The following is a 26,983-nucleotide window of genomic DNA, read 5'->3' on the forward strand; positions in this document are numbered from 1 at the left end:
TTAAAAAGCAATCCATTTATTTCATCACACTCTGTTTAGGCAATTTTAACTTTTTCCACCGTCGTAAGACCACTCTGTATTTTTCACTTTCGGTCTTCTCTTCAAACACTTTCTTCAGGAGAATCCTCATCACTACCACTGTTTCCGTTTCCTTATCTTCTCCAATTAGGAGATCCAACGTATCTCCCACTTTCACCTGAAAGTTAAGAGACAACAGAGCCTTTATTACATCTTGGGAAATGCAGGCCAATGCAAACATCTCTGCTCTGAGTTCTCACTGGGTGATCACCACCCGGGGCAGGTGAGCAAAGGGACTGCCTCCTCTCTAACAGCCACTCGGTTCCTAGGGCCGCACTCAGCTGCCTCAAACACGTGCACCTCAATACCAGCCAGTGTCCTGCCTTCAGACCCAGACAACTGGCAGCTTGTGGACAGTCCCTGAGTGGTGTGACTCACCTCTCAAATACTCACCTCTGTTGGATGATGTAAGGACACATCTGAACGGGGGCATTTATTTTTATAACAATGGCAAAAGACAACAAGTGGGGCGCAGTCTTAGAGATTATGTGCATAGTGATTACTACAGGCACTGAGAAGACAGTTTCCAGTGTAACACTTTTCACGGTTTCAATCCAGATGAGCTACATGGTCGTGCACCAGGCAGTTTGCTGGGAGTCACTATGGAACAGTGCTCAGCTGTATCTTTTGGAGAAATGGAAAAAGCTGTATCTGCTTTTCTCTGACTGGCCCCAGTGATGCCCCATCATCAAGAGAAACAAGAAACAGAGACCAGCCGAAACCGGTTTGGCTCAGAGGGTAGAGCAATGGCCTGTGGACTGAAAGGTCCAGGTTCGATTCCGGTCAGGGGCATGCACCTTGGTTGCAGGTGCATCCCCGGTGGGGGGTCTGCAGGAGGCAGCTGATCAATGATTCTCTCTCATCGATGTGTCTAACTCTCTATCCCTCTTCCTCTCTGTAAAAAATCAATAAAATATATTTTTTTTAAAAAGAAGAAAAAAAAAAGAAACAGAAATCAAAGGGATGGTTACCAGAAGGTAGGGGGCGGAAGGGCCTGCAGGGAATGTGGACAGGTGAAAAGGTGAAGGGGAATATGTTCAATAATACTGTGATAAACTGGCATGGTAATAGATGATTACTAAAATTAATGAAGTGACACACTTTAAGGTATAAAGATGTAAAATCACTACATTGTATACCTAAAACTAATATAATATTATATACCAACCATACTTAGATGAATGAAAAGAGGGTCAAGCTGGATGCTGATTCAGTAGGTTCAGAGGGCTGAGGTCAAACCCATTCCTGCCCAGATGGAGCTTTGGGTTGCGCTAATACAGGGCATGCCTAGGGCATTCAGTCATTGTTGCCAGGGGGCTGCGAGCCCAGGATGCACACCTGGTCTTAGCAATGCCCGGATCCAAGGGGATCTGCCCAGCAACCAAGGAAGGGGCTAACTGGCCCACGTGCCATGTTCTGCTTCCGCTAGAACACAAGCAGGGATGAGCACAGCCATCTCAGACGGCTCACCATTCTTCCAAGGGGAAGGGGAACCCCATGGGTGGGCCATGGACTTCAACTGGACACTCATGACCACTTAAAATCCTACTAGAAGGCTTCTGTTTAAGAGGCATGGTGCCAGATGCTGGCTTTTACCTTATTTCCCAGTGACTGCTCTCTGAGGCAGTCATAATTTCATGCTTCTGGAACATCTGTTCTCCCTCCCACACAAGGCTTTTTGTAGGCACAATACTCCGTCTACAACATGGGACCGCACACCTGCTCACCATGATGCCACACTGGTCAATCCAGACAGCCCAGAGCAGACGGGTGAAAAACCCACACGGGCCTGTTTTAGACCATTAACTCTCTCTGCTTCGGGCTGAGAACCAGAAAGGCTCACACCACAGCCAGCAAGAAGACTGCTTCTCCCCAGGGGGATGAAGACTAGACCGATCTAGGAATCACCTGGGGTAGGGGATCCTCCTGTAGTTCTACTGGGTTCAATAAAAGATAAAAATAAAATAACCACACAGCTCCAACTGAGTGGACACCTAATGTCCAAAACTACAAGGCTCGGGGATCTGTTTCACTAAAACTCATTTTAATTAAATAATGTAGGCACATGATATGAAATTTAAAAGGTACAAAAGGACACAGAGGAAGGGCACGCCTTCTTGTGTACCTTCTCATGCACATACTGTGGGTGGCGTCTCATGAAAGAGAAGAGCAGGCTCACAGGTACCTGAAAAGCGGGAGGAACCGACCTCTCCGCGCCTGTCCCAGAGAGAGGAGGATTCAGGCAGGCTTCAATCCCCACACCTGGACCCATCGCACACTCCTGTCTGAATCAAGTTACCCAGCACCTACAGCACTCGGGTCCCAACTGGTTTGCAGCTCACAGAACAGCTTTGCTCAGCGGCAGGCAGCCACGATTACAGCTGCAGCACCAGGCCAGCGCCTGACCCTTAAGGCCAGCAGCCATGCACAGGGAGGTTTCTTTATTCCTTGCAAGGCCCTGTCCTTCCTAACATGGGAGACGGCACAGCAGACACAAAGCAAACTGGGATTAGGGACAGTTCCAAATATCTACATTTCAAGTCTCCCCTTAGCTGCAGTTACTATGGCTACCAGGTCTCCTAGTAACAAGGCGGTAGAATGTTAATACTGGCCCCTTCCTTTGCTGACCCTCAGGAGAAATCTGGAAGGCAGCCGAGATACAGAACACTCAAGGCAGAATAAAGCAGCAGCAATTAGGCTGTAATTAACAATATCTGGTAGCAGAGGGGGAATAATATCCTTGGGGTGTTTGTAAATGAGACCCCAGCACGGGCACCGTGCACCAAGGTGTCTTGCCTTTGGGACATTGCAGCTGATGAGAAGGGGGCTGGACTACAACCCCGAAAAAGCAATTAATGGTGGGGAAGGACCCGATCTCTAGAAGTGTGGCCGTAGCGCCCAATTTCCTGTGGCTCACAGAGCAAGGACTGACACCCAGGCTGCTAGTCAGGTGTCATCAGAGGGAGAGTGGGCCTTGTGACTTGGCAGCTGACCCGAGCGCTGAGGAGTCGTGCGCTAAGGAGTCCCCTTATCCTGTCCACGCTGGTCCCGAAAGGGCTTTGAAGAAAGTGAAATGTGAGAGAAGCTAAAATAAAAACAACCTCCAAAAGTGTGTCTAACTTGCCCGGAACGCTGGTTCTCTGGACATGAGGAGGTAGATTATGTCTGCCAATGCCTTGGAAGTCTGTCTTCCTAACTTTTTAAGGGTCTTTGTCATTCATATTTTTGTTTTGTTGACTTTTACTTTCATGATTGTACTTCCCAATTATGAAAGGGACACATACTTATAAGAAATTCAGAAAATAAGAAGCATGAAGAAAATATAACCCATAATGCCCCACTCAAACGAATACTAATAACATTAATGTTTTAATTCTAGATGCATATATTTATGTAATTTACTTTTACAAAAGTACATATATTTAACAGAATTAACAAATTTACTCTAACAGTGGATACGGGGACTACATTTTCTAAGGGACTTCTTTTGCTTCCAGTCGTGTTGATGTGGAGCTGTCAAGAGGACATGACCCCTCCTGTGTGACAGTGCGGCACAGAGCAGGGTACCCAGCAGGTGCTGGGGGGAGGGGTGGCCTCTGCCGGCACAGAATTACACATCTGCTCAGGTAACAGCGGGCCAAAAAACCTCACCACAGATCAATGTTTCTTTTTAGCCCGATTATGATGACTGAGAAGTTAAAATTACAGATTTTTGTCAGTTCTGATAGTCATCTTAACATTTTAAAGAAAAAAAATGGGAAGCTTCCCCTCAAAGTCAATATGGCTGCAAAAGAGCAAGTGATCTGTGCGACTGAGGCCAGCTGGTGATTCTAGCGTGCGCAGGCCCCAGGGAGACCTGAGAAATGGTAAGACAGACACAAGGATGCCCCAAGTAAGGAGCCCGAGGGGAAGTTAGGGGCATTAATTGAGTACTTGCAAAGCAACAGCCCAATAGCTCTGGCGGTCTTAATATCTCACCGTTCTGCTTTTCTTCCATAATTTCTCCCCGTTCAGCCTGAGTTCACCTTTGTAGAATGCATCTTCCACTTTGCTTGGGGGAAAAAAAAATCAAAGTGCTTTAAAATAGAAATATATTCAAAACCATTACTACACAAGTTTGAAAAACACACCTGCCATTAATGCTTATTCTGACAGTGACTTATTTCCCCACAAAATCTTCAGCCTGGGTGCTGGGATTGTGAAAGACAACTGCTCCCTCATGTATGTAAAACAGGGAGACCAAAGGGAACTCCTAAATAGATGCTGTCCTGCTGCAAAGATTTGCTAGTACCATCAAGCAGGCAATCGGCACCTTGCCCGGGCTTTCTAAGAGGGCTCACACGTGCCCCAGCCATCTCAGAAAGGGGCCCATTCTCCGCCTGACCCCCTGTGCAGCAGCTCCCTTCAAGGTGGCAGCTCCTGTGATTCTCAACCAAGAATGAGCACTCCCTCCCCCTCACATACTGCTCTGTGCTCTGACAGAAAAACCAGGCACCTCACGTATGCTGAGGCCATTAAGAAACCCCAGTAGGGGGTGTGCAGGAGGCAGCTGATCGGTGATTCTCTCTCATCGATGTTTCTAACTCTCTATCCCTCTCTCTTCCTCACTATAAAAAATCAATAAAATATATTAAAAAAAGAAAAAAGAAAAAGAGACCCTCACTAGTCTGCACTGAGGATTGGGGAAACTCCAATCCCAGCAGCTGCTGATCTGTCTGAATTTAATCACTGGAGCAACTAGACCAGGGAAAGATGCAGACAAAATCAATGCCCTTTCTTCCTGATGCTCTGATTCCAAGTGACTGACATCCGGGGTTCTGCTTAATGACAGCAGCAGCAGCTACTACCCCGGGAGAGGAGTGGACCCCTTATGAGTTTGTCAGATTTTAGAGAACATTCAACAAATTCTAATCAGGTTGCATATGGGCTCAGTCACGTTTATGAGTCCTTACGCTCCATAGATTGAAAAAATTAAACTATGCCATTAGGTTAGGTCATAAAGGTACAAATTACTTAAGGAAACCTTTCTGAATTTATAATTCATACCACAATTCTTATCTTGAGTGCAATATGTACACAATGATTATTATAGGAATGAATGAATGAGGGTCACTATCCTTATATAATGATAGTCTAAGAGAGAATAATAAATCTTGAAAGTTATACTTCCTATCTCTGTGCACTATATATGAACACACAGTATTTTTAAAAATTTTTAAATTAAATTATTATCTGTGTACATATACAATTGTGAACACACAGTATTTTTATCATTACAGGTAACATATATCGAGTACCTACTATGTGCCAGGCACTGCTATAAGTGCTTTAGAGACATAGAGAAATACTCATTTAATACTACCACTACCTTCGCACACGTGTCAAACACACGGCCCGCGGGCCAAATCCTTGATAGCATGTGAGTTGGTTAACAGCACTGTTAAGGAAAAGATTGTTCCACTCATTTTAAATTCACATTTCTGGTTAACATTGTCAGTTTATGACTGTAAAGTAAACCATTCGGCCCGCGATTTAGGCTGGATTTTAGATTTTGGCCCCTTCTCTGATTGAGTTCGACACCCCTATTCTAGAGCAAGTTCTATTATCCTCATTTTACAGATAAGGAAAATGAAGCACAGAGAATTTATGCCCAAGGACATACACAGAATCAGACATTAGTGGTCTGGCTGCAGAGCCTGCATTCTTTTCTTTTCTTTTTTATCCTCACCCAAGGATATTTTTTCCATTGATTTTTAGAGAGTAAAAGGGAAGGAGGAGGGGAAGGAGAGAAAGAAATACAATGTGACACACATCAATTGAATGTCTCCCGCATTCGCCCCTAATGGGGCTGAGGAACCTGCAATCGGGGTATGTGCCCTTAACTGAGAACTGAACCTGAGACCCTTCAGTCCACAGGCCAATGCTCTAACTACTGAGCCATTGGCCAGTGCCAGAGCCTGCATCCCCTCCCCCCCCAAATATATTTTTATTAATTTCAGAGAGGAAGGGAGAGGGAGAGAGAGAGAGAAACAAATAGATTGTAACAGTGGATACTGCATGCCCCACACTAGGGATCGAGCCTACAACCCAGGTTTGTGCCCTGACCAGGAATCGAACTGTGACCTCCTGGTTCACAGATCTACACTCAACCACTGAGTCACTCCAGCCAGGCCAGAGCCTGCATTCTTAACCACCATGTTATATACACTGCTTCCGTTGATTTTAAGAGGTATTTTTTCATGCTACAGCATTTGTGAAACCCACATGCATTTAAGCTTACAATATACATCTTTTTTTTTTTTTTCAGTATACATCTAACACAGTGATTCCTTTTCTCCTCAAAGATGTTATTAATGGTTCATCTTACAATCTTATGGGAGTTTTAGAAACAAGGAAATATGGCACATGGGATTTGCAGCCACTTGACTTCTTTGGGAATCAATTTTTTCATCTATAGAATTGAAAGAGGTTTCCTCTAAGGTCTTTTCATATCCATGGTTACTCTTCACAATACTGATAATGCTGACAGGTTAAAATAACCAACAAGAAGAAAAGTGATTTTGTAATAAAATGCACATCATACTTACTTTCTGCCGATATCTAGGCCTGTCTTCAGGATGACATCATACCGAAAAGACTGCACTACTTTCTCCAGGTCTTTGTAGTCTTTGACCACACTGGGGTCATCCTCCAGCTCCTCTTCTTGCTCATCCACCTCATGATCACTCTCTTCATCAGAGTCCTCTTCAGCTTCGGCTTTCTGCAGACCCTTTTTAGTGGATTTTTTAGAGCTTGTTTTACTTTTGAGCCTTATAGAAAATGGGAAAATATATTCTGGAGCTATTAAAAGTCCTGGGAGTCTCAGTGAGAAAATATTATGGAAAAATGTTTTATAACTTGGTGCATTTAATTTGGTATTAGAAAAATAGAAGTATCGATTCCAGGAAGCACAGTGTTTGTGTGAAGGTGTCCCTCGTAGCGCTCCCCAGACTCCAATCCAGGCATCTGGTTTTCTTAAAATACTGGTGGGCAATCTGACACTAGTCATAGCCATGGTGCATATAACCTGCAACAGACAATGACTCAGTTTTACTTCACAAGTGCAGTGTCCTGGCATTTAAAAAAATATATATTTTATTGAATTTTTTTACAGAGAAGAAGAGAGAGGGATAGAGAGTTAGGAACATCCATGAGAGAGAAACACTGATTAGCTGCCTCCTGCACACCCCCATCGGGGATGTGACCACAACCAAGGAACACGCTCCTGACCAGAATCGAACCCAGACACTTCAGTCCGCAGGCCAACGCTCTATCCACTGAGCCAAACGGGTTTCGGCTGTCCTGGCATTTTTACAACACAAACCACACACACCCATGAACACTTTATACCTAGTACTGTCCTGAAGCTCCCCTACAAAAGGCCGTATTGGTTTGCATGTACGAAGGACCATGCAGTGTACCATGGTCAGTCTTCAAGCTGCAATTAATGTGCTTACTTCATAGGATGGCCATAAGGGTCATACTAGATACTAATATCTGTGAAAACACTGGTTCTGTTCTTTCCAACCCCTGAATTAGCTTGATACTGACTGCTACTGAAAAATATTAACAATAGTTCTCGGTTTTTTTTCTTTTTAAAGAAAAATCTCATGGAGAGAAAGATTACTGACATAGGGCACATCCATACACCAATGACTTTGCCAAGAAAGGACACCAGAGCATGACTTCCTAAAACACAAAGTGAATCTCTAAACTTTATTTCAGCCTCCAACCCCAGCAAAACAGAGCTAGGAATGACCCAACCGGACAGGGGTACATTTTACCACCTTTACCTCAGACATCTTCCCACTGACTGCAGAGGCCCTGGCTAGCAGAGAAAGGGAGGCTTGGAGACCCACAAGCTAGGAAATTGTTTCCTGAGGCACGGAGGTGGTGACATGCCAGAGAGCAATCGATTCCCACAGTACCTCAAAGGCAGCAGCAACTATATGATGATGATGGTGGCAGACTTTTCCCACGCCCATCAAGATGGTTTTAACGCCATGAATAGTAATGTGAGGAGGGTTGCCACGTGGTCAATACCCGCATACTTTAAGTCTGAAAATGACTGCGCCAAGGCTATCCTTTCAGACTAATCTGGTCATGATTCGAACGACTTTACCTTTTTTTTTTTTTTTTTTTTTTTTTTAAATATATTTTTATTGATTTCAGAGAGGAAGGGAGAGAGACAGAAACACCAATGATGAGAATCATTGACCAGCTGCCTCCTGCACGCCCCCAACTGGGGATTGAGCCCCCAACCTGGGTGTGTGCCCTTGACCAGGACCCTTCAGTCCTCAGTCTGATGCTCTATCCACTGAGCCAAACCAGCCAGGGCTCCTTATTACTCTCCATTCATCACAAAGCTGACAGCAGCAATTACCTGTAAGCCCACTAAACAGCTCATAGCTAGCTACTTCTAAATTATATTTGTTAACATTTTGGGCCTTATTTTTGTTGGCATGAATGAGGCTCAACTACAGAAGCACAACCCTATATTTTAGTGCTCTTGGGACCCCAATGTGAGTTGTAAATGAGAAATAAAGCAGTCTCAATCTGAGGGCTGTTTTTTTTTTTTAACACAACTGTAATTTGAAATGATTTTTAAATGCTACAAAATCCCTAGAGTACTCTAAAATACTGACTAGAAACTACTTGAAGCAACTTAAAGAGAAATACTGAAATTTACACACGTGGTCTAATATAATACAGAACAGATAATCATTCATAGAAAGAACTTTAAATTTTATGTCAGTCAGTGATAAGGAAGAAAATAGTTTATGGCTCACTATAATAAAATTTTTTTAGTTACCTAATGATGAACTACTTTTTATTTTACCAAGTAAAATATTTTTACCCTTTATTTTGCCAAGTAAGGATTTTTAGTAGTAATGTAATTTTTAAAAGAAAAGAGATTTCAATTATTATATACGAAATATATTTTCATGGTAGAAAATTTGAACCCTGGCTGTGTAGCTCAGTTGATTGGAGCATCATCTGATACGCCAAGGTTTCGGTTTCAATCCCTGGCCAGGGCACATACAAGAAGCAAACAATGAATGCATAAATGAGTAGAACAACAGGTTGATGTTTCTCTCTCCCTCTCTCTTTCTAAAAAATAAATAAATAAAATTTGAAAAAACAAAACAAAGAAAAGTCAAATTACCAATCATCTCCTCTATGAAACTATTGTTAACATTTTTGGTATATATTCTTCACAGTGTAAAATTTTAAGAAAAATAATTCCCTTACTACCCTGTTTCTCCGAAAATAAGACAGTGTCTTATATTTTTTCTCCCAAAGTTGCACTAGGTCTTATTTTCAGGGGATGTCTTATCTTTCCATGAGCTAGGTCTTATTTTCGGGGAAACACGGTTGTAGGTCCTCTCATATCTAGTCACTCAGCCAAAACACACAGGAAGGTTAACTATAAGTGGCCAGAGCTCTCTATCATCAGCCTCAGGAATTCTGTGTTGGGCTTAAGTTCAAGACTCATCAGAATTTATCCAGGTGATGTCTAAGTTATGGGCTAAGACAGCCTTGGTTGAAATCATCCCCTGCTGTTGGCCTAGACTAGACTGGTTTATCAGATGCTCATATGGAAAAGATGAAGACTAACATTAATAATAAGTCAGTGTTTTTTAAACTGTGAGTCATGAACCATTAAGAAAATGTCTACTTTTTAAGACCTACAACTGAAGAGTACAGAGAATATTGCAGTGCATTACATATAACAAGAGTAAGTACTGCTAATGGTGCTTCATGAAACTTTTGTTACATTTACTCACATACGTATATATGTACACATACACACTGGGTTATCATGAAAAATGCATTTCCTGTGGATCACAATAAACAAAAAGTTTGAAAACACTGGTCTAAGTGACTTCAGCAAATTATTTTTTGCTGCCAGGTATAATGCCGAAGGCCATGTGTATGCCTTGGAGCTCAGGCCTGGCTTCCTGTTCCATTCCAATTAACAACACTCCCAGAGCGGTTCCTGTCTGCAGAGACTGCAAGCAGCCTCTCAGGGATAACTGTGCAAGCCCCTCATTTTACAAAAGAATACAAGTGAAAATGGGGCCAATTTAACAAGGTGCTAAATTAGTGATATAGCCAGGATTTCAATGACAAATCTTCTTAACACTCACTAATTACTGTGGGTCAGGCATTGTAATTAACTCATTTACCAGTATTCCTTCCAACAAGCCCATCTAAGTTACATGGTCACACAGATACTAAGTGGACTCAAACCCAGACTCCCTGGCTCCTAATCCAGGCTCTTCACACCCATGCTAAACCGCCCTCCAACCTTCTGACTCCAAATCCAGTGCTCCTTCTGCTGTACCAGTGGTTCTCAGACTTTTTTTTTTTTTTTTTAAATATATTTTATTGATTTTTTACAGAGGGGAAGAGGGATAGAGAGCTAGAAACATCGATAAGAGAGAACCATCGATCAGCTGCCTCTTGCACACCACCCACTGGGGATGTGTCCGCAACCAAGGTACATGCCCCTGACCGGAATCGAACCTGGGACCCTTCAGTCCGCAGGCCGACGCTCTATCCACTGAGCCAAACCGGTTTCGGCTCCCAGCTTTTTTTTTTTTTTGGTCATGCCCCACCTAAGCATCTCTACAATTCTTTTTATTTATTTATTTATTTAAATATATTTTATTGATTTTTTTACAGAGAGGAAGGGAGAGAGCTAGAGAGCTAGAAACATCGATGAGAGAGAAACATCGACCAGCTGCCTCTTGCACACACCCTACCGGGGATGTGCCCGCAACCAATGTACATGCCCTTGACCGGAATCGAACCTGGGACCTTTCAGTCCGCAGACCGACGCTCTACCACTGAGCCAAACCGGCTTCAGTGGATTCTTTTAATTTTTTAATTTTTATATTTTATTGATTTTTTACAGAGAGCAAGAGAGAGGGATAGAGAATTAGAAACATTGATGAGAGAGAATCATCAATCAGCTGCCTCTTGCACAACCCCCACTGGGGATGTGCTTACAACCAAGGTATATGCCCTTGACCAGAATCGAACCTGGGACCCTTGAGTCCGCAGGTCCACTGAGCCAAACCGATTAGGGCTGTTTCTATCTCTCTATTCCTCTCTCTTCTGCCTTTCTCTTTAAAAATATCAATAAGCCGGTACCAGTTTGGCTCAATGGATAGAGCGTCGGCTTGGGGACTGAAGGGCTCCGGGTTCGATTCCAGTCAAGGGCATGTACCTTGGTTGTGGGCATATCCCCAGTAGGGAGTGTGCAAGAGGCAGCTGATCGATGACTCTCTCTCATTGATGTTTCTAACTCTCTATCTCTCTCCCTTCCTCTCTACAAAAATCAATAAAATATATTTAAAAAATGCATAAAAATATCAATAAAAACTTTTTTTTTTTTAAAAGAAACCTAGATTCTGCCTCAAGAGTTTTGAAACTGGTCAGAGGCGTGGGAGAGCCAAAGGAGAGGGCTAACGAAGTAGTGCTGGTGAATACTGGGGTTCGTTGTATTTCATTGAAAATAAGGATTATACTACTGAAAAGAAGTTTCCCTCCTTTTAACATAGCCTCCGCTCTTCCAGGCTCCACACAAAACCCAGGCTTCTCCTCCACGCCCCCTGTCCACACTCACTGTGCCCCTTTCCAAACTCATGTTTGCACCAATGCTGTATGTCTTTTATAATATTCTTATATCCTAAGGGAAGTGACAGGGCCAGAACTGTGCCCCATTCCTCACTCCATCCCCCATCTGCTCAGCACATACAAAAACCAGTGAATACTGAGAATTCACTTTCGAGAAATGAAATGAGCATCCAACCTGTTACTACATCCACTCACAAGCCCAGTGGCCAGGGAGGTCTACACAAAACACACAGTCCTTGTCAGGAAACGGCCTGTCAGAGCAGGAAGTGAAAGCTGAGATCCAGAGGAGGCTGCTGTGGCACAGGCTGGAGCCAGAGCAGGGATGCCTGAGGAAAGTCCTGGTGGCAAAAGTGGCAGAAAATGGAGCTCTGGGGAAACAGCAAGTTACAACAGCAATTTTTCACTTTCCAGTGAACCATTCTCATCAGCATGCTGTGACTTCTCATTCAAAACCAACCAACCAACTAACCTCTTAACCCCTCTACCCTCCAGCTGCTCTTTCTTTCTCCTCTTTACAATAAAACTCAAAAGGGTTGTCTATGCTCTCCTCAGTGCCTCTCATTTCTAAATCCAAAGGTCAGTTATTTGCCCCCGTCTTATCTTATTTTCTCAGTAGCATGTGAAACAACGATCCACTCGTGTTTTCCAGTTGTTTCACTTGGTTCCAGGACACCTCATTCCCGGCTCACCTCCTACCCCACCTGCTGCTGCTTTTCGACACTTCCCTGCTGCTTCCTTCTCTTCTCCCTGACATCGTAATGTTGGAGGGCACCAGGGCTCAGCCTCCCCTCCTCTTCTCGCCTACGTTCACTTCCTCCAGCTCCATCAGCGTTGGCAAAGGTTTATCAAGACAACAGGCACCTCCATGGCTTGAAATACCACCTAAATGGCAATGACTTCCTAATCTATATCACCATTCTGGACCTTTCTTCCAAATTCCAGATTTGTATGTCTGTGCAGAACAGTTAATATAGTAGGCCTGGGACTGCTTTCCTTAGAAAGCCTGCTGCAAGGTGGCCCCTGACTGGCGTCTGGGAACCTGGATTTCAGGAGGGTTCTCACCGTTCACAGAATGGACAGAAGTGCTCGCTGTGCCTAGTCTGTCTGTACAAACAACTTGATTTATGCTGAATACCTGCTTTCCTTCTGGGAGCCTGGAATTTTGGTCCATTTTCGATAGAGGATACCTATGTGACTAAATCCTAATGAAAATCGGGGGCCTGACTCTCTAATGAGCTTTCCTGATAGACATTTCACATGTGGTCACAATGTGTTGCTGGAAGAATTAGGCACGTCCAATGTGACTGCACTGGGAGAGGACTCTTGGCCTGGAAGACTGATCCTAGTTTCCTCCAGTCTGTCTCATGCATCCTCTCCATTGCTGGCTGTGCTTCGTATGCATTTGCTGTGACCCACAGCTGAGTTCTATGGTGAATCAATGAGCCTTGCGGTGGCCTGGGGAACCTCAAACACAATATCCAATTGCCTATTCCAGTGGTCGGCAAACTCATTAGTCAACAGAGCCAAATATCAACAGTACAAAGATTGAAATTTCTTTTGAGAGTCAATTTTTTTAAACTTAAACTTGTTCTAACAGCACTTCTTCAAAATAAACTTGCCCATGCCATGGTATTTCATGGAAGAGCCACACTCAAGGGGCCAAAGAACTGCATGCAGCTCGCGAGCCACAGTTTGCTGACCACGGGCCTATTCCATATCTCCAGTTCAGTGTGAGTGTGTGACAGGCACCTGAAACAACTGGTCCAAAAACAAACTCCAGATAAATCCCCAGTCCCAAATCTGCTTTATCTGCAGCCTTCCCCACCTCGATCAGTGACAACTCCACCCTTCTAGTTACCAAGAACTAAAGCTTCCAGTCATTCTCGACCCTTCCCTTTCCTTCAGGCCCTTATGCATGCTCCCAGGAAACCAAGTTCCATTGCTACCACAGATTCAGACCACCTCATCTGTCACCGGGGTTACTACGGTCCAAAGGCTCTCTGTTAAGAGTCTGTTCTCCACAGTGTCAGCGATTCTTTTAAAAAGTAACTTACACCATGTCACTACTTTGCTCAAAACCCTACGAAAGCACCTAGAAAAGCAGAATCCTACCATGGCCCTAAGGCCCTTCTGTAACCTGGCCCCTCGATGTCCTCTCTGGCCCTTCCTTACTCAGCTCCAGCCACACTGGCCTTCCTCATGCTCCTCATACACAACAGGCACATTTCTAGGGAGTTCCTAGTTCCTGCTGCACCCCAGACATCTGCATGGATAACTCATCTTCACTTCAGTGAGGTCCACTCATTCTAACTCTGTTTAACAGACATCTCCCCCTCCCTACGTCCCTTTACTCTGCTCTACTTTCTTCCCCTGTGGCACTTACTTCCTGCTGTCAATATGTAACTTACTGGTGGGTTGTCTTTTTTTTTTTCATGTTTATTTTTTGCCTGTCTCCCTTACTAGGATTAAAAACTCTACAAGAGCCCTGACCGTTTGGCTCAGTGGATAGAGCATCGGCCTGCGGACTGAAAGGTCCCGGGTTCAATTCCGGTCAAGGGCATGTACCTTGGTTGCGGGCACATCCCCAGTGGGGGATGTGCAGGGGGCAGCTGATCAATGTTTCTCTCTATCGATGTTTCTGTCTCTCTCCCTTTCCCTTCCTCTCTGTAAAAAATCAATATATTAAAAAAACAACAACAAAAAAAAACTCTACAAGGGTAGGATCTTCACCTGTACTATTTCCTCTGCTGAATCCCAAGTGCCCAGAATAGTACCTGGCACGTGGTAGGTGCTTAATTACTCTGGAATGAAAGTAGATCAGGAGGACTGGACTATTGGAGCCCAAAAGAGAAGAAATAAAGTCGCGGCTGGATGGATGGGCAAGAAGCTAGATCTCCAAAGGCCTTGCATATCTCAGATCTCCTTGGACTTGACCCAGAGGGCATGGGAACCATCCAAGGCCCTAAGTAGGTAAGTGACCAGAGAGAGGAGTATTTTAAAAGATTTCCTTGGCGACACGGGGCTGAGCCTAGGGGTGCTCTAGGAGGTGAGCCCGCCGCCAGCGGCGGTTTCGGGTGAGATGTTCGGGGAGATAGAAAACCTGTGAACTGACCGAAGGCTGCAGAGGCGACGCTGTCCTTGACCCGCGGGAATCGGTCCAGGTCCCGAGCCTGTCCGCTACTCCATCAGGAGAACCTGACGTCTAACCGCTTACAGGTTTGTGGCCATTAAAAATCCTCCCTTCTCCCGGAGACCGGAGGCGCACCGACTGCAGAGGCGAGGCCGGGCTCTCCTCGCGCCCTCCCCACGCCCGCGGGCGGCGCGCCTTCCCGGGTCCTCAAGGTCAAGGGGAGCGGAACCCCGGCGTCCGTCCCCGAGCTCCGGTCTGCGCCGGGGGACAGGCAGCAGCAGGAGCCGAGCCGAGCGTGCGGGCGGCAGCCTGGGCCGCCGGGTCCCCACGGCCCCTGGAGCCCCCGGGGCGTGCCGAGGCAGGCGGGCCAGCCACGGAGCGGGAGACTCACGCGGAGGAGATCTAGCGGCGGCGCGGGCGGGGCGGAGGCGCGCGCCGAGCCCCAACTCCCCCAGGGCGCGCGGTGAAGCAACAGAGAGGGGTCACGGGCCGGGGGCGCCGCACACCCGGCAGGGACGCAGGTACCTGCACGTCAGAGCCGCTCCCCTCCCTCCCCTTCCCCCTCCCCCTCCCGCAGCCCGGCCGACCTCCGGCCTCCAGGCCCCGCCCTGCCCGCGCCCCGCCCCGCCCCTTCCGTCGGCGCAGGCGCAGCGAGAACGGGTTGGGCAGGACGCACGGGTGCGGCGGTGGCGGCGGCGCAGCGACCCCTGGTGGAAGCTGCGCCTCGGAGGACTGCGCGGGAGGGCAGACAGAGGGACATGCCTAGCGCAGAGTTGTTGTTACACGTGGCTGAAGCGAGCTTAGGTTGATGCAGTGAGCCTTGAGTTCTCTGGAGTCCTTACCCTTGGGAACATCTTTGGGAGTGACAGGCCGTCATCTTCTGCAAAACAGATACACTGCCAGAATTGACTGAGACTATAAAGGAAGTTCAGAGCATCTTTTCAGGAACAAAGCGATTACGTAAGCCTGGCAGGTATGGATCCGTTGGTTGGATGTCCTCCCCCTGCGCCTAAAGGTTGCTGGTTGACTTTGCAGTCAGTTTACCTGCCAGGATTTCAGGCGCAATCTCCCCTCCTCGCCCCCCTCCCCTCAGGGTGCGTGCAGAAGGCAGCGGATAGATGTGAGAGTAAACATTATGTTTCTCTTTTTCCCTCTCCCTTCCTCTCTCCAAAAAAAAAAAAAAAAAAAATTAAAAGTAAATCCTGGCCAGTGGTGCTCAGTGGTTGAATGTCGACCTATGAAACAGGAGCTCAGGGTTACATTCACTGTATGGTGGTCTGGGTACATGCCTGGGTTTGCGGGCTGGATCCCCAGATGGGGATGGGCAGGAAGCAGCCTATCAATGATTCTCTCCAATCATTGATGCTTCTCTCTCTCCCTTTCTTCCTTCCTCTCCGGTCAAAATATTTTTTAAAAAATAAATAAAAATCAATAAAAATATTTTAAAAAGAAAATGACAGGGGAAAAAAGAACAAAGCGATTAAAAGATCAACTGAGTCATACCTGTCCAGCTTATTGGTCAGGCAGTAGGTGATTAGACGGCATAAAACAAAACAAAAACCCAACTGAAAATACTGCTTAGCAGTGGAACAGCCCTTTTGTGATGTAAAAAGACGAACAATGCCGAAATTGGTTTGGCTCAGTGGATAGAGCGTAGGCCTGTGGACTGAAGGGTCCCAGGTTCAATTCCAGTCAAGGATATGTACCTTGGTTGCAGGCACATCCCCAATGGGGGGTGTGCAGGAGGCAGCTGATCGATGTTTCTCTTTCATCGATGTTTCTAACTCTCTATCTCTCTCCCTCTCTCTAAAAAAAAAAAAAAAAAAAAAATCAATAAAATATATATTTTTTAAAAAGATGAGCCAGAAATTAAAGGAAGAACTTCCAAGGACAACCTGTTGCATGAACACATGTTCACATTAATGTTCAGGAAGATGCATGCTCTGTTAAATTAGAAAGTATTTTTTCTTGTTTTCAGAGTGATCTCCCTTCCTTTCCCCATCTTTCACACTTTCATTCCACTGTTCTTCATGGCTTCACATAGTGACTACTTGATTGCATTTGTGCAATCAGAAAAAGCAGAAATTCTTTCAGTTGCTGAAATGATACAACTGTTATTGGGGGGAAAACATGTCTTCCCCCATTGCTAGTGGAAGTGGGGTTCTTGGGGTACTGTTGGAATGAGCATTTACAGAGGTCTCCAAGATATAGTACAAAGTGTTCTTTCCCTGGAATGACACCATGGTCCCCAAAGTCCGATTTCCCTTAGTCCAGTCATAGAAGAAGTGTTGCTGAGGTTTTAGTAAAGCTAGAGCTGGGTCCCCTTCAGCATCAGGCTAGATACAGTTCATTAGTCCATTGTGTGGGTTCACATGGCCCAGGGCCATGTGGTCAAATGCAGGGACACAGGAGCGAAAGAGCCCCACAGTCTCAGAGTCACTCGAGTCCTAAAAGAGCCGAGAGCACACGAGAGAGCCTGAGAGCAAACGTCTTTGATTAGGGGCTTACCGTATGTACCCAAACGTCCGCCCCTTGCAGTGGCCATGCCCATTCTGGCCAACCATCTTTGTCCTCAGGTGTGATTGACAGCAAGCACCTTTACGGGGCATGTATCTGCCTTCCCTTTGTTGGACCCCTATAATATCTGGCCTTTCCTTTGCTCCTTTCCTATTATTAAAAACTAGCTAAAAGAAAAAAAAAGCTAGCTAATTACAACTGTATCAGAACTTCATATCAATTCAGTTTACACTGTTGACATTCTATACAGGTGACACATAGTTGCATTTACTAGTTTAAGTCATTTGAAAAGATTACAGATATACTGTTAAATCTTTCAGTAACAGGAGTTAATCATTATTATTATAAACAGACAAAATTGCCATATTGGATTACATAAAATCAACTTGGTCATTGGCCTTTAAAAGACAAATATTTTGCCCTAGCCAGTTTGGCTCAGTGGATACAATGTCGGCCAGTGGACTCAAGGGTCCCAGGTTCGATTCCGGTCAAGGAAGAAATAAAAGCAGAGAGGGCTCTTATGGTAAAAAGTACATCCTTACGAAGAATTAGGCCTGCATTCTTTTTTTTCTTTTTTTTTTTTTTAAATATATTTTATTGATTTTTTACAGGGAGGAACAGAGAGGGATAAAGAGTTAGAAACATCGATGAGAGAGAATCATCGATCAGCTGCCTCTTGCACACCTCCCACTGGGGATGTGCCTGCAACCAAGATACATGCCCTTGACCGGAATCGAACCTGAGACCTTTCAGTCCGCAGACCTACGCTCTATCCACTGAGCCAAACCGGTTTAGGCTAGGACTGCATTCTTAGCACCTGGATTTGTCTCAGTGTTTCTTTAGATCAACTATGTCAAACTCGAGGCCTGTAGGCCCCATGCCTCATTTATTTGGCCTGTGTTAGCTTTTGAGTTTGACTTGCTTGCTTTAGATAACCAGTCTGGATATTGGGTGTCAGATGGCCTGGATACATGAACATTCTTCCCTTAGTTCTTCAGGGGTTATCAGATGGTGATCTGGAGGTGTGATGTATATTCAGGCATTGCTGCAGAACTAGAAAGTTCAAAAGTTTAAATTCCCAAGCTAGTTAGAACAAAAATAGAATTGTTTCCCCATACCTTAATCCAGTGGTCGGCAAACCGCGGCTCTTTGGTATGACTCTTCCACAAAATACCACGTGCAGGCGCACATGTACAGTGCAACTGAAACTTCGTGGCCCATGCGCAGAAGTTGATTCTCGACTCTCAAAAGAAAATTCAATCATTGTACTGTTGATATTTGGCTCTGTTGACTAATGAGTTTGCCGACCACTACTTTAACCCATTAGGATTAGATGTTAGTAACTTAACAGCTCGATTATAATGACTCCATTTTATTTCTTATTTATGATTTCTAACTTTTTCCACAAAAAACTCACATTTCTTTTCCTCATTTGAAGCAGCTCCTGCTATATTGCATTATGGGGATTGTAGTTTTTAGAGGCTTAGAATGTAAAGTAGACTAAGTTCTCATTTCGCTCATCAGAGCTGCACTAGTGCATACCAAAAACACAGAGTTAAGCTCGAAATTGAATCTATAAAAGTGGGCTCCAGCTTTTTATTTAGCTCAAGTACTTAATCTTACATAAGAGAGGAGTAAGTCAGTGTTTATTACTGTTTTAGAGAGGGGAAGGGGGAGGGAGAAAACAAAAAACGAAAACAAAAACACATCCATGTGAGAGAAACGCAGATTGGATGCCTCCTTATTAAATACATTTTCTTTATGCATTGAGAGATTATATGATTTTTCTTCTAATATGTTAATATGGTAGTCTGTGTGTACATTTTCTTGTATTAAAGTATACTCGTATATACCGAGCTTTCTTGTTCACTTTTTTTGTTTGTTTGTTTGTTTTGTTTTTTTGTTTTTGGTTAATACTCACCTGAGGATATTTTTTCCATTGATTTTTAGAGAGGATGGTAAGGAGGGGGAGAGACTGAGAGAAACATCAATGTGAGACACAGTGATTGGTTCCCTCCTGCATGCACCCTGACCAGGGGCAGGGATCAAGCTGCAGCTAGTATGTGCCCTTGATTGGAATCGAACCACTGAGCCAAACCAGCTAGGGCAACTTGCTTGTTTTTTTAAAAATCTCCTTATGAAATTTATATTTAAGGTGAGTTTCTTGCAAACAACATAGTTGGTTTGTGTTTTTCGTTCACTATCACACTTATGAGTTTTGGTTACTAATACTTTGTTTATGATTTTTGTATCTATGTTAGGCGGGAATGGCACCAGGTGTCTGACCCATGGGATCAGACCAAATAAGCTGATACCCAGAACCGTAAACGGAGGTGTTTTTCCCGTGATTGGGGTTGTGTCTTGTGATACCAAAGAATGGAATCTGTGGAAGAAACTTAAGCAAAAGTGTGGAAAATGTATTACAAGCAGATTCAGATTCCCTGAATGGGGAGAGGGACCCAATGATGGGCTGCTAGTGAAGCCTTGTACTCTAGGGGTATACATTTGCTACAAGCCTGCTCTGCAACTACCTGTGTCACACTGCCTGATTGATTCTCTCATGGTTCTTGCCCTACCATGGATCTGAACTCTCCCTGCTTCTGTGTGTTATTTCTCCATTCCTATGCTGAACTTCCTCTGTTTCTATGCATTAGTACACTTTGTTGATACAGGCCCTCCATTGTTTTCCCATGCCTCCCGCTTTGAGTCCAGAAACATTTTACTATTTCTGCTTGGTTGGTTTCTGTGGTTAGGCTTGCTCAAACCGTCATGGTTGCCCCTGCCACTGTTCCACCTGCCTTTGTTTCCCACTGGACCCCTGCCCTGACCCTCCAGTCAAAAAGCAGTTTAGCTCTGGGGACAGAGAGCATGTATGGAAGGGGGGGGGGGCAGCAATGGTATATATACATAGATAATAATTTAATAATAATAATAAAAAAAAAGCAGTTTAGACAGCCTCAGGGCACAAAATACCAAGGTTACTGCAATCTCGGTACTTTGGTTCTGGCTAGGAAAGGATTCAGGGTCAAGACCCAAACTGTAAGTGAACATTTACTTGGTAAATTTGGGCTTAGGAAACAAATTATAGAGGTAACGGAAGGGCCTTGGAGCTTGGGAGTGAAGAAGCTGATGGTAACAGTCTGAGGCAGGGAGAGGGAGAAGAGGGAGAAAGGCATGGGAGTGCTCTCTGAAGGCAGTGCACTGGGTCCTCCAACCAATGGGTGCTAAGAGTGGAGGTTTTGCCGGGACCGGTTTGGCTCAGTGGATAGAGCGTCGGCCTGCGGACTGAAGGGTCCAGGGTTTGATTCCGGGCAGGGGCATGTGTCTTGGTTGCGGGCACATCCCCGGTAGAGGGTGTGCAGGAGGCAGCTGATTGATGATTCTCTCTCATCTATGTTTCTGACTCTTGGTCCCTCTCTCTTCCTCTCTGTGAAAAATCAATAAAATATATTTTAATAATCTAAAAAAAAAAAAAAAAAAAATGGAGGTTTTAGGGGAGGTCCCAGGAGAAGATCTCAATGGAAGAGCCAGCAGTTTTCCAGGTGTGTCCTTTCAGGGTTGTGGTCTCTGCACCAGGACCGGGGGCCATTATTCAATGCAGCTGGTCCTGACCTGGCTGGTTTTGTTGCTTTTCTTAGCCTAGAGCCAAAATACCTTGTTTCCCCGAAAACAAGACAGTGTCTTATATTAATTTTTGCTCCCAAAGATGCGCTAGGTCTTATTTTCAGGGGATGTCTTATTTTTCCATGAAGAAGAATATGGTACACATTTATTGTTAAATGAAAATAAAGGAAATTTATTACCTGTATACAGTACGCTAGTACGGTAGTTGTCAACACAAACCAGACAAACTGTGAATCCTACAGTATCAAGAATTTACTCATTTATTCAATGACAATCACGTCATCATCTTCTGGAACATCATCATAACAATCCAATTCCTGAATTTCCTGGTGAATTTCTTGTGACTCCATTTTTTTCAGAATCAGTGAACCAAACCTCTCATGTTTAGCCTAGGGTGGCCTTATTTTCGGGGGATGCCTTATATTTCACTCAGAAGGAAACCTGTAAGTAGGTCTTATTAATATTTTTGGAGGATGTCTTATTTTCGGGGAAACACGGTACTACTGAGGCTTTGAGTTATCTCTAGGGAGGAAAGGTCATGGGGTGGAAACTGCCTGACCATCAATATGCTAGAAGAAAAGTCTCCCTGGGGGTGAGTTCCCATCCCACAATAGATTATCTATTGCTAGGCACCCAGGGCTTTCCACCCTAGTGACCTTTTGTACCTGATTCATTGTCCTTACTTTGCTCATTTCTAACTGCCTACCACACTTTCTTTTTAAAAAATATTTTTATTGATTTCAGAGAGGAAGGGAGAAGGAGAGATAGAAACTTCAATGACGAGAGAGAATCATTGATTGGCTGCCTCCTGCACACCCCTTACTGGGGATCAAGCCTGCAACCCAGGCATGTGCCCTGCCTGGGAATGGAACCATGAACTTCTGGTTCATAGGTTGACACTCATCCACTGAGCAACCACGGCAGGGCTGCCTACCACTTTCTTACAGTTTTAGAATCTCAATTATATCAGCCTCATTGAATGGATAAGGAAATTTTGCCTTTTTTTTTTTTTATTACTGTGAAATAATTTGTATAAGATTGAAATAACCTTGTTTCTTTCAAATCTGGAAGACTATATCTGCATATATCTTAGTGTGTGTGTGTGTGTGTGTGTGTGTGTGTGTGTGTGAAGATTTTAATCTACTGATTTAGTTATTTAAAACACAAATATAGGACTATTCCAGCTTTCTATTTCTTCTTGAATTAGTTTTGTTAACATTTCCATGAATTATTTAATTGTGTGTTTCCCAATTAAATGGCATAAAACCATTTCTACCTTTTCCCTACCTGGCTGCTTGAAGATCAACCTCAAGTGCAAAGTGACCTATTGCATATTTTAGTTATGACTCAATCCCTTGTGGAGAAGGAACACTCGTGCTTCCACCCTCAAGGTTTTTCTGGCTGGTTTAATAATAAAATAGACATGGTACAGATTACCAAGAGAAAAATAAGCAAATTTAATACATACTTTTGTAGGAGAAGCCCCGCACACATGGGAGAGTCAGACACCCACAAGCAGGAGAGGTTCAGAGGCAGAAAGGGGTTCTGAGATATTAAGACATCCTGAGCTAGGGACGAGGTGTCATTGCAGGATAAGAAGAGCAGATGTTTAGGAAACAGTTTTCACTTCTGTATGGGTAGGTCAAAAAGTTTACTGCTGATAAGATCTTTTTGTTGTTGTTAATCCTCACCTGAGGATATTTTCCCATTGATTTTTAGAGAGAGTAGAAGGGAGGGGGAGAGACAGAGAGAAACATCAATGTGAAAAAGACACATGGCATGTGCCCTTGACCTGAAAGGAACCCAGGACCCGTCTGTCTATCCTTGGAGCCTAACTGGCTAGGGCTGATAAGCTCATACTTTGTGCAAGGCTCCTATTCAAATTCTTCCTAATACTTAGTGGGAGGGGCAGAAGTATTTAGTAGCCCAGGGCTACTAAAGTTGCCTTTAGCTCAAAATAATCTGCATAAAACAAAGGCATATCTTGGGGTGACTCAATCTGGACCCCCGCACGCTCAAAGGTGTACAAACCTAACAGTGTTCCCAGTTATAAGGATCTTAGAGTCAATAGGGATGATAAGACAATGCCAATAATAAATAAGGAACCAAAACTATCCAAAAATCGGGACTTTTTTAAAACGCCTCGGGACACAGGACAAATTGTTAAAAATTAGGACTGTCCCGCCAAAAGCAGGACATCTGGTCACCTTACCCAAAACGTGAAATGATGAGAAGAAATGACCTCGGTCCCCCAAAATATATTTATGTATCAAAGATCATGTTGGGCACTTTTCAAAAAGAAATGTGCATCTTATTTGTTCTCTATCCTAGCCTGAAGGACAAACCTAAAATTTTAGCTTACTAGTAAAATGAAAAGTTCTTTGGTCAGAAGTATCCTCAGTTCGAACTATGTGGATTGGAATCATCTCTAGAGCAGCTTTTCATGTTTTGTGTCGTTATGTTCAAGCTTGGAATCTGTAACTTTGTTAGAAATAAGGCAAGCCCCCCAATTCAGGGGTCCTGGTAGAACACAAAACATACTCGGGAGCCAGGCAGCAAGGCAAACATCTTTATTTCTATGTAGAAGGGTGTGCACACAGGGTCTGGAAACGAGCACACTGAGCAGGTGGTCTATTTGGCTTTAAATCCCTTTCTCTCACTTTTGATTGGAGCTCAGGCACACAGTCTTTAGCGATGGGCTAATTCAAAGGAAGGGGCGGGCCTTTGCTGTTTCAAGATGGCAGAGCTGCAAGTCATCTGGCCAACATGGCGGCTGCCAAGTCACACAGTCCAAAATGGCAGCTATCTAAACTGCTTTTTGACAGAAAAGATGACTTGTTTCTTTTCACAATTTGTTCTAATTTTCCATGAATGTTCTCCTTGCCACTATTCATTCTCTGCTGTCCCACAATTTCTTTTTTTCTTCCTTTTTTTTTTTAAAAAAAATACATTTTATTGATTTTTTACAGAGAAGGATAGAGAGAAACATCAATGAGAGAGAAACATTGATCAGCTGCCTCCTGCACACACCGCACCGGGAATGTGCCCACAACCAAGGTATATATCCTTGACTGGAATGCTCTATCCATTGAGCCAAACCGGTTTTGGCTGTCCCACAATTTCTAAGATGCATACTTGGGTGTATAATATATTATACAGGTAACTAGAAACGTTAGAAACTTTTAGAGATCAGAGAGAAAGTGAAAGGTTTAACTTGGTGGTGGGTGGGCAGGCTAAATACCCATCTCAGATGATGATTAAAGAAAATTAAATTTATTTAAGGAAAAGGGGATAGGAGATGGGGCTATTCAAAGGGAAGGGCTACACAGAGAAAAGGGGGCCTCAGAGACAAGTTCAGGGGGTTAGCTTGGGACAAGCTGCTGCTACTGCCCATTGCTCCCCTGGTTATATGTCTCATGGGGTCACTTAGAGGATGGGGGATATGTTCTGTGGGAAAATGGCAGAGGTATGCTCCTTGGAGGGAGAGCATGCACTAGGTCCTTAGTCCTGAGCATATTTATCTTTCTTGCAAGTGGAAATCTGAGGGAAGTTCTTGGGGGGTTCAATATTTTTTATTGACTTCAGAGAGGAAGGGAACAGAAGAGAGAGATAGAAATACCAATGATGAGAGGGAATCATTGATCAGCTGCCTCCTGCACGCCCCCTACTGGGGTTCGAGCCCATAACCTTGGCATGTGCCCTTGACCAGAATTGAACCAGGGACCCTTCAGTCCGCAGGCTGACCCTCTATCCACTGAGCCAGGTGGGGGAGGACCTTAATAGGATATTCATCAGCTTTCTGGGTATGCTCTTTCAGGGTCGTGGTCTTTACTGATTGGTCGGTGTCAGGGCAGGGGAATTGTTAGTCAGTGTAGCTGGTCCTGAGGCAGCCAAGGTGTTACTTGTCTGGTTTTGCTGCTTTTCTGGGCGTGGAGCTGAATAAAATACAACTGAGGCCTAAAATGGTATCTTTAGGGAGGGAGAGGTAGGGGTGGAGTTTAACCCCCTTGGCCAGAGATATGCTAGGGGAGGACAGGTTACCCTGGGGGTGAGGTTCTTGTTTTCCCAGTTTTGCCCCTTGCTAGGCATCTGGAACTTTCTGCCCCGATGAGTTTCTGTACCTGGCCCATTATCCTTACTCTGCTCATGTCTAACACAAAGGATGGTTGCATTGATTTATACCATGTTTATTCTTTTTTTTTTTTTAATATGTATTATTGATTTTTTTACAGAGAAGAAGAGAGAAAGATAGAGAATTAGAAACATCGATGAGAGAGAATCATCCATTAGCTGCCTCTTGCACACCCCCTACTGGGGATGTGCCCGAAACCAAGGTACATGCCCTTTTTAAAAAAGTATTTATTTATTTATTTACTTATTTTATTAAATTATTATCTGTGTACATATTTTACCATCGCCCCCCCGAGGTACATGCCCTTGACCAGAATCGAACCTGGGACCTTTCAGTCCATAGGCCGACGCTCTATCCACTGAGCCAAACCGGTTTCGGTTCATGTTTATTCTTCAAAATTAAAATTTAATTTTAAAATAAAAATTGTGTGTATGGTGTACAATGTGATGAAATGATAACTATAGCTTAGCTAATTAGTATTTCATCTCTTCACATAGTTATTATTTTTAAAAATTTATTTCTTTATTGATTTCATAGAGGAAGGGGAGGGATAGAGAGATAGAAACATCAATGAGAGAGAATCATTGATTGGCTGCCTTCATGCACGCCCCCTACTGGGGTTTGATCCCAGGCTTGTGCCCTCCACCAGAACTGGACCTGGAACCTTTCAGTCTGCAGGCCTACGCTCTCTCCAAACCCACTAGGGCTAGATGTTATCTTTAGGAAGGAAAAATCAGGGGTGTGTAAACTGCCTGACCAGAGATATGAAGGATCAGGTTGAGCCAGTTTTCTGTGGCTCAACCCTGTACTAGAATATTTAAAGCTTGAATGAAAACAAATCCTATGGCATGGTCATGAAAACTCCCTTTTCTGGTAAGGGGAAACAAACAAACAAAAAAAAACAACAAAAAAAAAACACCACAACTGGAAAAAATGAAAGAGCCACCATAAGTAATTGTATCACATGCTGGTAAACCTTAAATTTCAAGGCTACTAATTTAATGTTGACCTTTTGATAAGCGTGTAAGTCTAGCCAGGAAATAAGCTTTTGCTTTGTGTTTAAAGGGGAAGATCAGTGTGTTTCAAATGCTTGGCACAGCGTTAGGTGGGCTTTGTTTTCTTTTAAAAACAGCTGGAGAAAAATGATTGCTAGGGGGACGGGAAGTGCAGAATGAATCAATCTCACAAAGAATCAAGTTAAACTCACTTACTCGCAGTCAGGCAGTTTTAATTGTCCTAGGAAGAGCAGAGACTATTGCTGTCTGAGTGATCTCAGCTGCTCCAGGGTAGGAACTCACAGGGCCATTCACACCATCTGTCCCCCAGCAGCCCCATCGTTGAGTTGCAGTTTTCTGACACCACAAGGTTCCAGCATCTGGTCTTTCTGTCCCTTCCCTTTGCATGTGTATTAAGGCAATAAAACACACATTCTATCCTTCATTTATATAATACTTAAATCTCTTTTTTAACTCTGAAAATTGGGACCCAGAACTTTGCATATTGGTCAGTGAAGGGGGTCTACTCTGGTCATTTGAGAACGAGATCAGAGAAGAAGTATCAGTAGTATCAGTGAGACAGGTGATGGTAGTTTTCTTTTTCTTTTAAAAAAAATATATTTTATTGATTTTTTACAGAGAGAAAGAAAAAGGGATAGAGAGTTAGAAACATCGATGAGAGATGTGCCCTACTGGGGATGTGCCCACAACAAGGTACATGCCCTTGTCCGGAATCGAACCTGGGACCTTTCAGTTTGCAGGCCGACGCTCTATCCACTGAGCCAAACCAGTTTTGGCTGTTGGTATTTTTCAACATAAATG

The 26,983-nt window shown here is 44.1% G+C and overlaps 1 protein-coding gene across 5 annotated transcripts; it reads right to left on the minus strand.

The window, feature by feature from the left end:
• Positions 1-26,662, minus strand: MTRES1 (mitochondrial transcription rescue factor 1). Of its 5 annotated transcripts, XM_036414807.2 has the most exons (5): positions 26,652-26,662; positions 11,531-11,541; positions 6,666-7,144; positions 4,057-4,129; positions 1-196 (listed from the first exon to the last, which is right to left on the minus strand). In XM_036414807.2, exons 3-5 carry the CDS (start codon positions 7,130-7,132, stop codon positions 17-19), a joined length of 720 nt encoding a protein of 239 aa, XP_036270700.1. In that variant the 5' UTR covers positions 7,133-7,144; positions 11,531-11,541; positions 26,652-26,662; the 3' UTR covers positions 1-16. The 5 variants fall into 5 exon arrangements, with proteins under 5 accessions (XP_036270700.1, XP_036270697.1, XP_036270695.1 ...); XM_036414804.2 differs by lacking the exons at positions 11,531-11,541; positions 26,652-26,662 and adding an exon at positions 15,419-15,492; XM_036414802.2 differs by lacking the exons at positions 11,531-11,541; positions 26,652-26,662 and adding an exon at positions 15,285-15,469.
• Between the last annotated feature and the right edge of the window lie 321 nt (positions 26,663-26,983).

This window comes from Pipistrellus kuhlii, unplaced genomic scaffold (assembly GCF_014108245.1).
Source record: "Pipistrellus kuhlii isolate mPipKuh1 unplaced genomic scaffold, mPipKuh1.p scaffold_m20_p_5, whole genome shotgun sequence".
NCBI lineage: Eukaryota > Metazoa > Chordata > Mammalia > Chiroptera > Vespertilionidae > Pipistrellus > Pipistrellus kuhlii.